We start from the raw sequence: 13,774 nt of genomic DNA, 5'->3' as shown, positions 1-13,774 counted from the left end.
ACTCCCCTACCCGGTGCTCAGAGAGAGGGACTTTCCAGGGTTTGGAAACTTACTCCAAGTAGGAGGATTGGAGGAAAAGGGGAACCCTGAAGTTACTGAGGCCTCCATAGGAGACTGTCAACCCCTGGTTTTCTCTGAAATATCCCCAGATTTATTTTCCATTCCCAGACATGGTAGAAAGTCAAAAAGGGAAAGGAGGGCAGCTAAGGCCTTGGGAACCCAAATACTGACTTAAAGCCAGAGAGTCGCTCTCGTAGGCAGGCGGACCCGAGCAGCTGAAAAGGAGGCCACCCTGGAGGAAGAAGCACCCAAGTCTGACCCCCACCCTAGCGTTTCTGAACCAGTAGAGGCAACAGAGAGTGGGCCCCTAGATCTTGGGCAGATTAGTCCCGGAAGAGGAAATTTTGGACGAGACCAGGCCGAAGACCCAAGGTATGACAACATTAGAAAGGAGGTGACTGAAATAGATGGGGTCCCCGGGGAAGGGAAAACCCAGGGATCAGGACCTTACTTCATAATGAAGAAGAATCTCTTATACCGGGTTGCAACAGTACAGGGGCAGAAGATACAGCAGATCCTAGTACCTCACAAACACCAGAATGCTGTATTAAGTCTTGCTCATAGTCACCTTTTTGGGGGGCATTTGGGGGTAGAGAAGACCCTGGTACGAGTCCTACGACAGTTCTTCTGGCCCAGAGTACACGAAGAAGTACAGAGGTACTGTGCGTCCTGCCCAGAGTGTCAGCTGCACAGTCCCCGTCCCCACCCGAGGGCACCTTTAGTACCCCTTCCCATCATAGAGGTCCCCTTTGAGCGAATAGCCATGGACCTAGTGGGACCCCTGGAGAAGATGGCTCGGGGCCACCAATATATACCTGTGGATTTTGGACTATGCTACTTGCTACCCAGAAACCGTCCCCCTGCAGAACATAGCCTCTAAAACGATAGCCAAACAGCTGATGGGGATCTTTGCCCAAGTGGGGTTATCAAAGGAGATATTAACAGACCAAGGAACCCCACTTATGTCTAAAGTAATGAAGGACCTCTGTACGCTGCTCCATATATATACCCTGAGAACTTTAGTCTACCATCTGCAGACTGATGGATTAGTAGAAAGGTTTAACCAAACCCTCAAGGCTATGATAAGGAAGGTGGTATGTTGGGACGGGAAGGATTGGGACGCCCTACTACCCTACCTTATGTTCGCTATCTGGGAGGTACCTCAGGCCTCAACTGGGTTTTCCCCCTTCGAGTTATTATACGGGAGTCACCCCCGTGGCATACTAGACATCGCCAAAGAGATCTGGGAAGAGGAACCCAATGAGGGGAGAAATATAATAGAACATGTAATACAGATGCGAGACCGGATAGCCCGTGTCACCCCTATTGTACGGGAACATTTCGAAAAGGCCCAGGAGGACCAGAGAACCTATTACAATCACCAGACAAAAGTCCGACAGTTCCAACCAGGGGATCGGGTGATGATGTTGGTACCTATGGCAGAAAGCAAGCTTCTGGCCCAATGGCAGGGACCCTATGAGGTGGTTGAACCTGAGGGAGAAGTAACCTACAAGGTGCAGCAGCCAGGACGCCGAAAACAAGAACATATTTATCACATCAACCTTCTGAAACCCCAGCATGCACAATAGGCTTGCCTAACTGTCCAAAAAGACCTAACCCAGGAAAACAAGCCTGCCAAATAGGTGAGAGTGTCTCCTGATTTAACACCAGACCAGAAGAATGAGGTGTCTGAGATGATCTTCTGGAACCATGATGTGTTCTCGACAAAACTGGGTCGAACAACCGAGATGTATCACCACATTGTCACGAACCCTGGGGCCAGAACAACAATGAGGCCCTATTGGGTGCTAGCGGCCAAAAGGGAGGAAATAAAAGTGGAAGTAAAAAAAATGCTGGAGTTGGGGATCATCGAAGAATCCCACAGTCAGTGGTCCAGCCCAATCATGCTGGTGCCCAAACCTGATGGCACCACAAGGTTTTGCAACGACTTCCGGTGACTAAATGAAGTATCCCAGTTTGACGCGTACCCCATACCTTGCATAGATGAACTAGTGGACCGTCTGGGTAATGCCCGGCACTTGACTACTCTAGACTTGACAAAGGGGTACTGGCAAATTCCTCTTGCGGAAGATGTAAAGGAAAAGACTGCGTTCTCTACACCAGAGGGTCTTTTTCAATATACTGTCCTCCCTTTTGGACTACATGGGGCCCCAGCTACTTTCCAGCGCCTCATGGATAAGCTATTACGCTCGCAAAACAGTTATGCTGCTGCTTACTTGGATGATTTGGTCATTCATACCCCAGACTGGGAAAGTCATCTGAAGAAGGCGGAGGCAGTCCTTGATACCTTCAGGCGAGCTGGCCTTACAGCAAACCCTGCCAAGTGCGCTGTAGGGTTTTCGGAGGCCAAATATCTTGGCTACATTGCGGGAAAAGGTCTGGTAAAACCCCATGTGAACAAGTTGGAGGCCATCCAAAATTGGCCACGACCATGTTGCAAGAAACAAGTCCGGGCATTCCTAGGTGTAGTGGGGTATTACCTACGATTTATCCCCCACTATGCCACAAGGGCAAGCCCCCTGACTGACCTAGTAAAAGCCCGTGGACTTGATCTGGTGAGGTGGTCTGACACAGCAGAGGAAGGATTCACAGACCTAAGGACTGCCCTCTGCAGTAACCCTGTCCTAATAGCCCCTGATTTCACCAAGGAATTTATCCTGCAGACGGATGCATCGGAAGTAGGGTTGGGGGCCGTTCTATCACAGAAGGTCGAGGAGGAGGAACACTCAATTCTCTACCTCAGTAGTAAACTCCTTCCGAGGGAACAAAAATATGCAGTGGTGGAGAGGGAGTGCCTTGTCGTAAAATGGGCCATGGAAGCCTTGCACTACTACTTGCTTGGGAGCAGATTTGTCCTCATGACCGATCATGCTCCTCTCCAATGGATGCAGCGGAACAAGGAGAAGAACACAAGGATGACCAGGTGGTTCTTATCCCTCCAACCTTTCCAGTTCCGTGTGCAACACAGAGCAGGGAGCCATCATGGCAATGCCGATGGCTTGTCATGTGTGCACTGTCTGGCTTCCCAAGCTGCCCAACCCCTTGGTGTTGAGCACGGGGGAGGGATATGTGACAGACCCAGGCCAGTGGGGTGCAGAAGTCTGGTAGAGGGCAAATATACTGGTCACTGGGTGAATAATTTTCTGTTCCCTGAGTGATCAGAGCAGGGTCTGCACTAGAGTAGTTAGGAACTTGCTAGAACCAATTAAGGCAGACAGGCTGATTAGAACACCTGCCGCCAATCAAGGCAGGCTAATCAGGGCACCTGGGTTTTAAAAGGAGCTCTCTCCAGTCAGATGAGGAGGAGCCAAAGGAGAGGAAGTGCATGTGAGGAGCTGGGAGCAAGAGACACAAGGAGCTGAGACTGAGAGGGTGTGCTGTTGGAGGACTAAGGAGTACAAGCATTATCTGACACTAGGAGGAAGGTCCTGTGATGAGGATAAATAAAGTGTTTGGAGGAGGCCTTGGGGAAGTAGCCCAGGGAGGTGTGGCTGTCACACAGCTGTTACAAGAGGCACTATAGACAGCTGCAAATCCATAGGGTCCTGGGCTGGAACCCAGAGTAGACGGCGGGCCTGGGTTCCTCCCAAACCTCCAAACTCCTCATCAGACACAGGAGGAGTTGATCCAGACTGTGGGGGAGATCACTGAGGTGAGCAAATCTGCCAATAAACGCAGGACCCACCAAGGTAGAGGAGGAACTTTGTCACAGTATGTAGAGACTTCTCTATCTCAGGTTACCAGTTCAGTATGACCTTGCCTCATACAGTGGCACTAAAGTCACTAGCTTTTGAGTTCAAGACTATTGACTAGCTAGGAAGGTAGGAATGCAAAACTATTTGAGGCTAAATGAAACTGTTTCAGCTACAGTAACCTGATTGTATTTGGTAATCCAAGGGTGTAACTAGAATTTAAAAAATGAGACAGCAAGATAGACAGACAATTACACAGCTGTGAAAAACAAGGCCGTACACATTTCAAAGGGATCTGATAAGTTTGTGATGTCATTACACACAATAGGCTTGATTCTGAAACCCTTACTCAGACAGATTAATACTTTCTTCAATGGGACTACTCAGTATGAATAAAGGGTGGTAGAATCAGGCCCAATACGTCTATACTCAACAGCATTCCTGTGCTGTATTTCATCCATTTAATAAACAGCATACAATTAACAAGGAACCACTGAATTTTTTATATAGGAAGTAGCTTTCCACCAGCCCTCTGGTTTGTTTCTTGTTTAAGTTTTAATTTATTAGATATTTACAGAAGATGTTTATTATTAAACATTTATACTGTGGTAATACCTGAAAGTCTCAATCAGGTCAGAGCCCTACTATGTTAGTCAAATTCTGAACAGTTATAGACTACCATACTAAGAGGGATTTGGCATTGGGGTGACTTGTCAGTCAGAACACAATTCATTTACGTATTAAAATAATGAAAACACTGTATTTCACAGTAGTAATATCACAGCTGTGAAATAAGACATTTCTTAAAGCTTGTTTGGCTACAGTATATCAGATTCTTAAAAGTGTTTAAATATCTATGAAGCATGGTTTGTGACACAACTTATTTGAAGAGGATCTTCACATAAGTTATACCTAAAACAGCTAACCCACATGAAATACAATTTATGTGTTTTTTTTTTAAATAGTAACATCATTTGGCACTCAAATTAAGAACAGATATTTTTTAAAAAATATTACCAAAGTGAGATCGGACAACCCTGAAGGGATAGTCATGATCTCTTAAGTTTTAACTCGCTCTGCCACTGACTTAGATAAGTCATGTGAATTCTTTGCATATCAGTTTTTCCATCTGCAAAACAAGAATAGATTTTCCTGTCTACCTCACGGAGGTGGATTGAAGATTATTTAATGTCTGTATGGCATTTTACATATTTAAAGTGCTATGCAAATAATTATTTCTATCCTTCAGAAATCTATTTCAGACCACTGTTTCTATTATGTATGTATATAGTACTCAATATTTGAAAGTATTTATCGAGTTTTCTTCCTGTCTGAACACTACTGTATCTTCCACAGTTTAGGAAAATGCTTATGAAATTAGATGAGACAAACTTACTCATAGCACACAGAGTGAGGATGTGGAATGCAACTCATTGTTTTTTCCTGTACTCGTGTGCATTGAAAATGGACAAATCAGAGAAACAGAAACGTGCAAATAATTTCCCTTTAAATGACTCCACCTTAGCATGCAAAAGCCTTCAACATACATTCAAAAGCAGCACCCTCAAAAACACCAGAAAATGGGAATTAAAAGATGAAAGTGACCAGCTGTACAAATCCTCTCACACAACACAACTCGCTTTAGAATACAAGTCATGTACACAAATTTCATCTATAGTCAAAGGGCAGACAGCAAAATCCATCAAATTCAATCCAACATACACATTTTGCCAGACAACTAACATATTAATTTAAATTAAGGGGCAAGGTACGCAATGCAGCTTCACAATACACAAATATAAAGAAACAGATATTTCCAGTGGAATTATATCTGATTGCTATAGCATTAAATCCTTATGCCATCAGTTGCATTGTACTGAAAGAGCATGTGCAGCCAAGTGCTTCTTGAAAAAATGTGCTAAAGGGGTGCCAAGCTAACTTGACTGGTTTCTTTTTGAAGCTATTACAGTTATTTAAATTAATTGGAATAATGGAGGCAGTGATACTAATGCAAAATTAACATTAATAATATAAACACACTGAGCTGATATTTTACTAATTGACAAACTTATTTTGTACCCATTCCAATATTTTAATGATCACTTCATTGCCAGCAGGACAGAGTATAGATAGACTAATTTATTTATTTATTCATTCCATCTGAACAGTTATGCTGCTGACCTGAAGTGTCACAATAGAATGGGATTCTCAAGGAATAAACTATATACTTATTTATGAGTAGGTTTTTCTATGGTGCTCATTGTATTACCTGACAGCTCCAGCAATATTAATGAATGTATTCTCCTAACACCGCCGTGAGACAGGTGTTTATTCTCCCAATACTCCTACAATGCTATCCTATTTTGTTATTTTCTTGATTAAGAAATTAGAAAATGTTGTATTATGCAATACATAAATAACACATGCTTTATCCAATTAATCCCACAACCCCAGAACCCTTAGGGCTCTGCAGCTATGCCACCTTGTGCTGTGCTCTTGACAGGTCGCACAAACTATATCAGTATAATTTTACTGGTACAACTGTAAAATTTTCCCATGTAGGCAAGCCCTTCGAAAATCATGGATGAAAGTATTCTGTTAAATAGAAGGAGGAATCTACAAGGTGCTGCCACATAAGGCTGCAATAAAGGGGAAGACACTTTGATTGTCCAGGGTGCTTGGTTATCCTCACAAAATTCTCAGTGAATGTGAAGCAGATTGTACTCCTCATCATGTCTCACTGTAGCATGACAACTAAATATCATAGTAGCATTTCATTATGGCCCTACTGGAAAGTCCTTCCTCTCCAAAAATACTCAAAAGGGCCCTACAGTGCAAGTTTGACACAACTGTCTGAAATGGCCTTGACCGAAACAATGGCCCATCATTTTGCTATCTTAACACCCTCTACCCAGTTCAAACTGATATAGATGTTATCACTTCCTGTCCTAAATGTTTGTCCAATGTAGTCAAGTGCCATTAAACAGGCACTGCATTTTCACCTCAAGGGTAAAAGTGCTTTGGGGAAAAAGTGCAATATATTTATTATGCCTTTCAGGGTAGGTCAATCAATTTCAAAGGAGCGATATATACTGAATAGATGGTGTGTTCCCCCAAAGATACTAAATGTAATTTTTTAAAAATTTTGTCACACACACACATCTGGATTAGATTTTTAAATAGAAGTTCATACACACAGACACACCCTACATGCACCCTCTGTAACAGACTCATGGAAGGTGAGGGAAAGCCTTTTGTTGGTTCTCATTATGTATTGAAATATAAAAAATTAAAATTAATAAGCACATTTTCAAGAAACAGAATCGTTGAGCATAAACAAAAGCAAATTCTCTCGGTCACTAATTGAATCACATAATTTGTATAGAAAAAACACATACCTGGAATGAGAGGATATTTCACTGAGGTCTCCCATGCTACCTTCAGCTGTATGACTGCTAGAAATGGCAGAAGAATAGCTATGTACAGCATAAATTTTAGCTTGTTCATCATCTTGCCCAGGAGTTTCAGAAGATTCAGTCCACTGCTCAGCCCGACTACGCACGCCAGACCTGCTGCCAGCAAGGTGTAAAGGGGCCATAAGAGGAGCAGGCATACAAGGAGCTGTATCAATTCCACTGTCAGTAGAAGCCCCTTTAATATATGTTAATCCAAGCAATTCAGGGTCCATCAGGTCTCCGGAGCCAAAGTGCTTTTCATCACTATTGCTCGATGTATTACTGGACAGGGTATTACTGCTGGAGTGACTGGAACAGGTTTTGTCTCCAATCTTAAAAAAAAACAAAGTTTATAAATAATATTTACTTCTGTTTAAGGTCACTTAATTTTCTTTATTCAAAGGTCATTTAGCCTGCATTTAATACTTTTCACAGCATCATTGAATACAAACACCAAATACAAAAGAAACTAAATGTGCAACGAGCTTCTATAAAGTGAAGTGAACTGCACAATTGGCTAGGTGTATGATGGGACTTTTCTTTCCTCCAAAATAAGCCTATTGTGTGGGTAGGTACAATAGACTTTAGACCAGGGGTCGGCAGCCTTTCAGAAGTGGTGTGCCGAGTCTTCATTTATTCACTCTAATTTAAGGATTCGCGAGTCAGTAATACATTTTAACGTTTTTAGGTCTCTTTCTATAAGTCTATAATACACAACTAAACTATTGTTGTATGTAAAGTAAATAAGGTTTTTAAAATGTTTAAGAAGCTTCATTTAAAATTAAATGAAAATGCAGAGCCCCCCGGACCGGTGGCCAGGACCCGGGCAGTGCGAGTACCACTGAAAAATCAGCTTGTGTGCTGCCTTTGGCACGCACGCCATAGGTTGCCTACCCCTGCTTTAGACCATTGGTTTGGTCTTGTATGGAAAATCCCATGTTCACATTTAAATTCTTTGATTCTGACATGCTTGCATCCATAAACTGTCATTTGTGGATAGTTAAAATGAACAACAAACCACTGAATTGGGTTCTCTTGCAGTTCTGGAGAACAATGGAGATTGAATTACTGTTATCCTCTCTCAGAGTAGATGAACTATCCAGTTTATTGGATGAGGTGCAGCATGTATAACTACTTGAAATGAAGGCAAGTGGAATGTGTGTACCAGATACAAGTGACTTGACCCTTTGGGGGTTCAAGCTCAATATGACTGCTGGACTAGAAGAACTGTGTCAGATAGTTGCATCAGTAGAAATTTTGAGGAGATTTTACGAAGAGCTGAATTCATTTACCTGTGAGGCAAGACAGCCAGGACCAAGCCAGATAAAGCCTAGGTAAGAAGTAAAGTGGGAGGGTAGACTACTATTTTTAATTAGATTCCCCTTCCAGCAGATGTACATGAGGATAATAATTTCTTATACACCAAGCTGTTAGAGGTAGCCCTTTTCAAAAGGCTGCCTCACCTAACTGCACATTGAGAATTAACAAGTCTCAGGGTCTGTTTGAAAAGTTGCTACAAAAAGAGGGGGTTTAAGTGCATTATGAACCTTTTGGAGATGGTTTTCAACGTCACTATTAGGGAACTAGATGCTGGAAATGCAAATGAACATGTTTCTAGAGATGGGATGCGCTAGGATTCACTAGAGAGTTGTCTAGGGCAGAGGTGCTTCAGTTTGGACCACAAATGCAACATGGCATCAAAGAGGAAAGAAACCATTAGGAAGGAAGGAAGCCTTCAAGAAGAAAAAAAACAAAAAACACAGGAAGGAGCGATGTAAGTATCAGTCCCAGCAAAAGCTTCCTTCAGGCTGCTCTAGTTTATAATAAGTACCTGCTTGCCACTGGAACTGGCACAGAGAATTGGGGTGAGCTGGAGAACAGCTGGCACCTTTGCATGCTCTTCTCGTGAGCTACACCAAGCAAACTTCAACTACAGCTCAGAGTCGTGTATTTCCATGCGTCAAGGCCACTCTTCATAGGGAATCTCAGTGTGGCCTTAACAGAGACCAATCTCTAAACATGTCATGGAGCAATTAGAACTCAAGTATAGTAAATCACCAGGACAAGATGATATTCAGCCAAGATTTCTGAAGTGCAAAGATACTGAGGTGGATATGCATAATATCCTAAACAGCAACATTTGTTCGTGAAGAATGTAAAGTTTTTCATTTAGTGCTCATCTCCAGCAATGGACAATCCAAGGAACTGGGCAAAAAAAGTGACCAAGGTATGGAACAGCGTCCATATACGAAGAAATTAAAAAGAGTGAGACTTTTAAGTTTGGAAAGGAGATGACTGAGAGGAGATATGATAGAGGTCTATTAAATCTTGACTGGTGTGGAGAAAGTGAATAAGGAAATGTTATTTACTTCTTCACGTAATATGAGAACTAGAGGTCACCCAATGAAATTAACAGGCAGCAGGTTTAAAACAAACAAAAGGAAGTATTTCTTCACACAACGCAGTCAGTCAGTCTGTGAAACACTTTGCCAGAGGATGCTGTAAAGGTCAAAACTATAACAGGGTTAAAAAAATTAGATAAGTTCATGGAGGATAGGTCGATCAGTGGCTATTAAGGATGGGCAGGGATGCAACCATACTCTGAGTGTCCCTAGCCTCTGTGTTCCAGAAGCTGGGAGTGGACAACAGTGGATGGATCACTTGATTGCCAGTTCTGCACATTTCCTCTGAAGACCTGACACTGGCCACTGTCAGAGACAGGATACTGAACTAGATAGACCATTGATCTGACTCAGTATGACCATTTTTATGTTCCTATGCTTTGGATAGACCTCTCTCAGTTTTGTATTAAGTGATTGATTGAGTAATTCAAGGATAGAGTAATGCTGTGCTGCATTCAAATATATACATAACCAAGACATAATAAATGTATGAAGTTCAGTGAATAGAACAGTATCTCAGGTATTGATACTCGGTTTAATGTTATTCATTCTACACAGTGATTCAATCCTCAAACTTCTGGACAACTTTTCCTTGCCTGAAAACATCAGGAAGTAATTTCCTCCATGTGTTAGATTGTATAATACTGTACACTACAGCATTCTGAGGGTCATTTTTCCAAGATCATAGACCAGATTCACAGCCTGTTTAAATCAGAAAGCCAATTTACTCCAGCTGAGAATCTGGCCCTATAACCTTATTGAAATTATTTTACAAGTAGTACCATATAGTTTCCTGGTACATCTAGCAAGACTTTTGTTTTACAAACATACAAGGTGCTATTAAGGGAACATGGCACTTTACTAGTGTTTTTTTTTCTTTTCCTTTTCCTAAATCATAAGACACCGGCCACTATTAAATGCAAGATACTGAACAAGGTGGACCAATTATCTGATCCAGCACTTCAACTTCTATTTGTCTTTTCTTAAGACAGCCACAGAATTTGTATCATGCTTAGAAAATAAATCTGTTTAATAACTTAACTTCTAATCCTAATGAAGTTAGCACAATATTGGTAGGCAGCCCTTATTTGCCAGTTCTGACATTTCAATCCAGCTGGAAATCATTAAAAAACAAACAAATAGGCCACCACTTTCACACTCACAATTAAAAAGGCACAAAAAGATAATATTTAACTAGATACAGTCTTTCGAGGTAGAACCTTTGCCCAAATAAGAAGAAAGCTGATTGCTGATAATTATAGTACATATGTATTCCATACAACATGTCAAGAAATTGCATGCATGAATGTAATGTGCACAATGGGAGGTGCTCCTAAGACTGAGCAAACCAATGTAAATGAAGCTGTTATTAGACCCCCGAGTGATGCTTATATTACTAAGGATTTTATCCCTGCAATGTCCCAGAAACCAGAACATGACCTTTTTAATGTACTTAGTTTGAGAATACTGAATCCAGGCCTGAATCAGAGACTCTTGCATAGCTATACACAATACTATTAGCCTCTCAAACACCAAACTGTACTTCAGGAATTACTAAAATGTATTTTAAACATTTAAGATTCTTGCACGTGTCTTTTCAGACCCAAATTTTTAACAGTAGAAGAGAAGTTTGAAAAGACTTACATGAGAAAGTTTGCTTGGCGAATCCTTGACATTGCCTTCTTTTGGTAAAGCCCGGTCTTTGTAGGAACTCAGGACTTTGGTGGATGGTGAATGCCACTTCGTTTCTGCCATAAATAATTGTGTTTTAATTTCTCATTTCAAAAAGGATGAACATACTGCACAAAGAAAAAAGCACAGAGCTCAATGCTTTACGCATCAGGTTTGAGACAACTAAACCTTGTGGAATCACAGGTTCAAACCTTGGCAGAATTTCCTAACCCTTTTGTTGTTCCACAATAATTAAATAGAGTTCTATGCAGTCCACTCTGTGTGAGGCTTTTGAATGAGACCTTAGAAATCAAAATGTTTGTTCTGAGCCTACTTCAAATATTCCAAGGTACTTCCTATAAAAAAGAGTAAGAATTTGCCTCAAGTGTTCTTTGGCCAAAATCTATCCTATTCTGACTGTTATACTGCGTGTTTAGTTTCCTCTTACCACCTCAGGAGGTGGCTGCATTTCACTGATGCTGCATTAGTTTTGAAGCATTTTAGGATCCTTTGGGATGATAATCCTAATTTCCATTTATATAGAGCCTATCATCAGAACCAGTAGTTAACTTTACTTGTATACCCTAGGAATATTATTTACTTTTAATATATGGTATTATTATTATTATTACCAGCAAATCTGGATCCTTCCAAAGTTTCCTCTCGTTCTCTGCCTCCTTCACACTCCAGTGGACCTGAACCTTGGTGTTCATGAAGTAAAGGGGATTGGCACCTTGTAACATAAGCAGACAATCAAGTTGTTTCTTTCTTAACTACAAAACTGATTATCCTACAAGGAACTTTCCAATGTAAAAATCTTTGTAGGTCATTAACTGTAAACAATCATCACCACCCAGCAAGCAAATAGCATTGGGAAACTTGTTACTCTAAGTAAAAATATCTAAGTGTAAGTTTCTTGCCAGAACACTAGTTATGATTAATTATTAACAAACATAAACAACAATGCTAGATTAAAAACCCCTACATTTTTTAGGCCAAACATTCAAAGCCCCATACAATGGATGGACCATGAAAATGCATCAACTAGCTGTCCCATGGATGAGTTCCCACTTCCAGGCACACAAATATTTGACAGTATGTGCAAATGCAGGATTCTACTAATGAAATAGGTGCACAACATAGTTTGCATCTACTGAACAGAGGTTTGAAAGTTTGCCGCTTATTCAAAATTGGAATTGATGCCTCTACACACTTCAGTACTAAATCCATTACTTGAAACATTTCCACTTTCACAGATGTCAGGCCCTCTTAATCTGAAATTCCTTGAGCAGGTTCCAAGAAACTACACATATCTGCTACATGGGATATTTTACACATAAACATGTCAAGGCAATATTCTGCTGATAACAGACAAGAAAATTATTTCAGTGTCCATATTTTATTATAAAAATAACGTAATTAACTCTGAGTAGCAGGTCTCAAGTGTTTTTAAATTAGGCAGCTTATGTATTTCTGCATCTCAATATTTAACAGCAAAGATGTTACCAAGCAGTAGATTCATGTAACCAAAGTGCTACATTCACGGTAATGAAGAACAGATTTCACATAGAAAATATGTAGCAGAACTGAGTTAGTTAACTTTTTGGTGACCCTAAACATTTAACATATTTTTGTGAAGGGGTTCCTATTCACTAACAGCTCAATTGTGAATCCTTCTCTGCAGGGAAGTAAGGGGAAGTAACAAGCCCCATTACACTCATGTGAAAGAACTACCCATATTGCTGGAGCCGCCCAGGGAAAGAGACCAGCTGCCGCTGGGATACTACTCAGCCCCCCAAGAAAGTGGAGAGGAAGCAGATGTCACTGGAGCAAATGCAGAGGGAGAAATAATTTGCACCAGCAAAAGGACTGGCACAGAATATTACCCCCACTAAAGCAAAGGGGAAGTAGAAACCAGACCGGAACTGAGTCACAATCTGGTTCCTGCACTTAGGCTGTCCTAATCCAACACTAAAGCAATTACTAGTTTGGTTCCCAAACTGTATTTGCATACAGATTGCATGAGAGATCTGTAACTCCTTGCTTCCTATTTACTTAGGGAAGTATCTTATCACAAGCACTTCTCCTGATCCTCATTAATTTGCAAGGATCTCAATTTGTGGGTAGAAATTCACAAGTTTTCCACACTAGTTTGAGGACCAAATCCTGAACTCAATTACAGCGGTGCAAATCTGGATAACCACCACTGATCTACATTGAGGTATCTCAGATGAGACTAGGGCTGTGATGCCCTCTGTTTAAACTACATTTCCATTGCAAATGGGACTATTTAATATTTAGCTTGTACATAAACTCTGTTTCATAAAGAATTATTTATGGGAGTTGCAGTGAGATATAAAATCACCAATACCCGTCATATCCCACTTGCTGTCTCCACTGGCTACTCCCGCTGGGTCCTGGGTCACTGGAGGAGGACTGGTTGCTCGGTGAACTTCTGTAATGTTGACTAGAA

General features: G+C 41.2%; 1 protein-coding gene across 1 annotated transcript in view; it reads right to left on the bottom strand.

Annotated features, from left to right (window-relative positions):
- The window catches only part of SIPA1L2 (signal induced proliferation associated 1 like 2), a 249,856-nt gene that overhangs the window by 41,989 nt on the left and 194,093 nt on the right, over positions 1 to 13,774 (bottom strand). Inside the window, exons 14-17 of the mRNA XM_050949013.1 lie at positions 13,673 to 13,756; positions 11,934 to 12,034; positions 11,275 to 11,378; positions 7,172 to 7,560 (exon numbers count right to left, since the gene is read on the bottom strand). Of these exons, the coding sequence (XP_050804970.1) occupies positions 7,172 to 7,560; positions 11,275 to 11,378; positions 11,934 to 12,034; positions 13,673 to 13,756 (678 nt within the window). The remainder of the gene's footprint in view (positions 1 to 7,171; positions 7,561 to 11,274; positions 11,379 to 11,933; positions 12,035 to 13,672; positions 13,757 to 13,774) is intronic.

Source organism: Gopherus flavomarginatus, chromosome 4, assembly GCF_025201925.1.
Source record: "Gopherus flavomarginatus isolate rGopFla2 chromosome 4, rGopFla2.mat.asm, whole genome shotgun sequence".
In the NCBI taxonomy this organism is placed as follows: domain Eukaryota; kingdom Metazoa; phylum Chordata; order Testudines; family Testudinidae; genus Gopherus; species Gopherus flavomarginatus.
The sequence above is the reverse complement of the archived record's forward strand: the minus strand, read 5'-3'. Positions and strand labels throughout refer to the sequence as shown.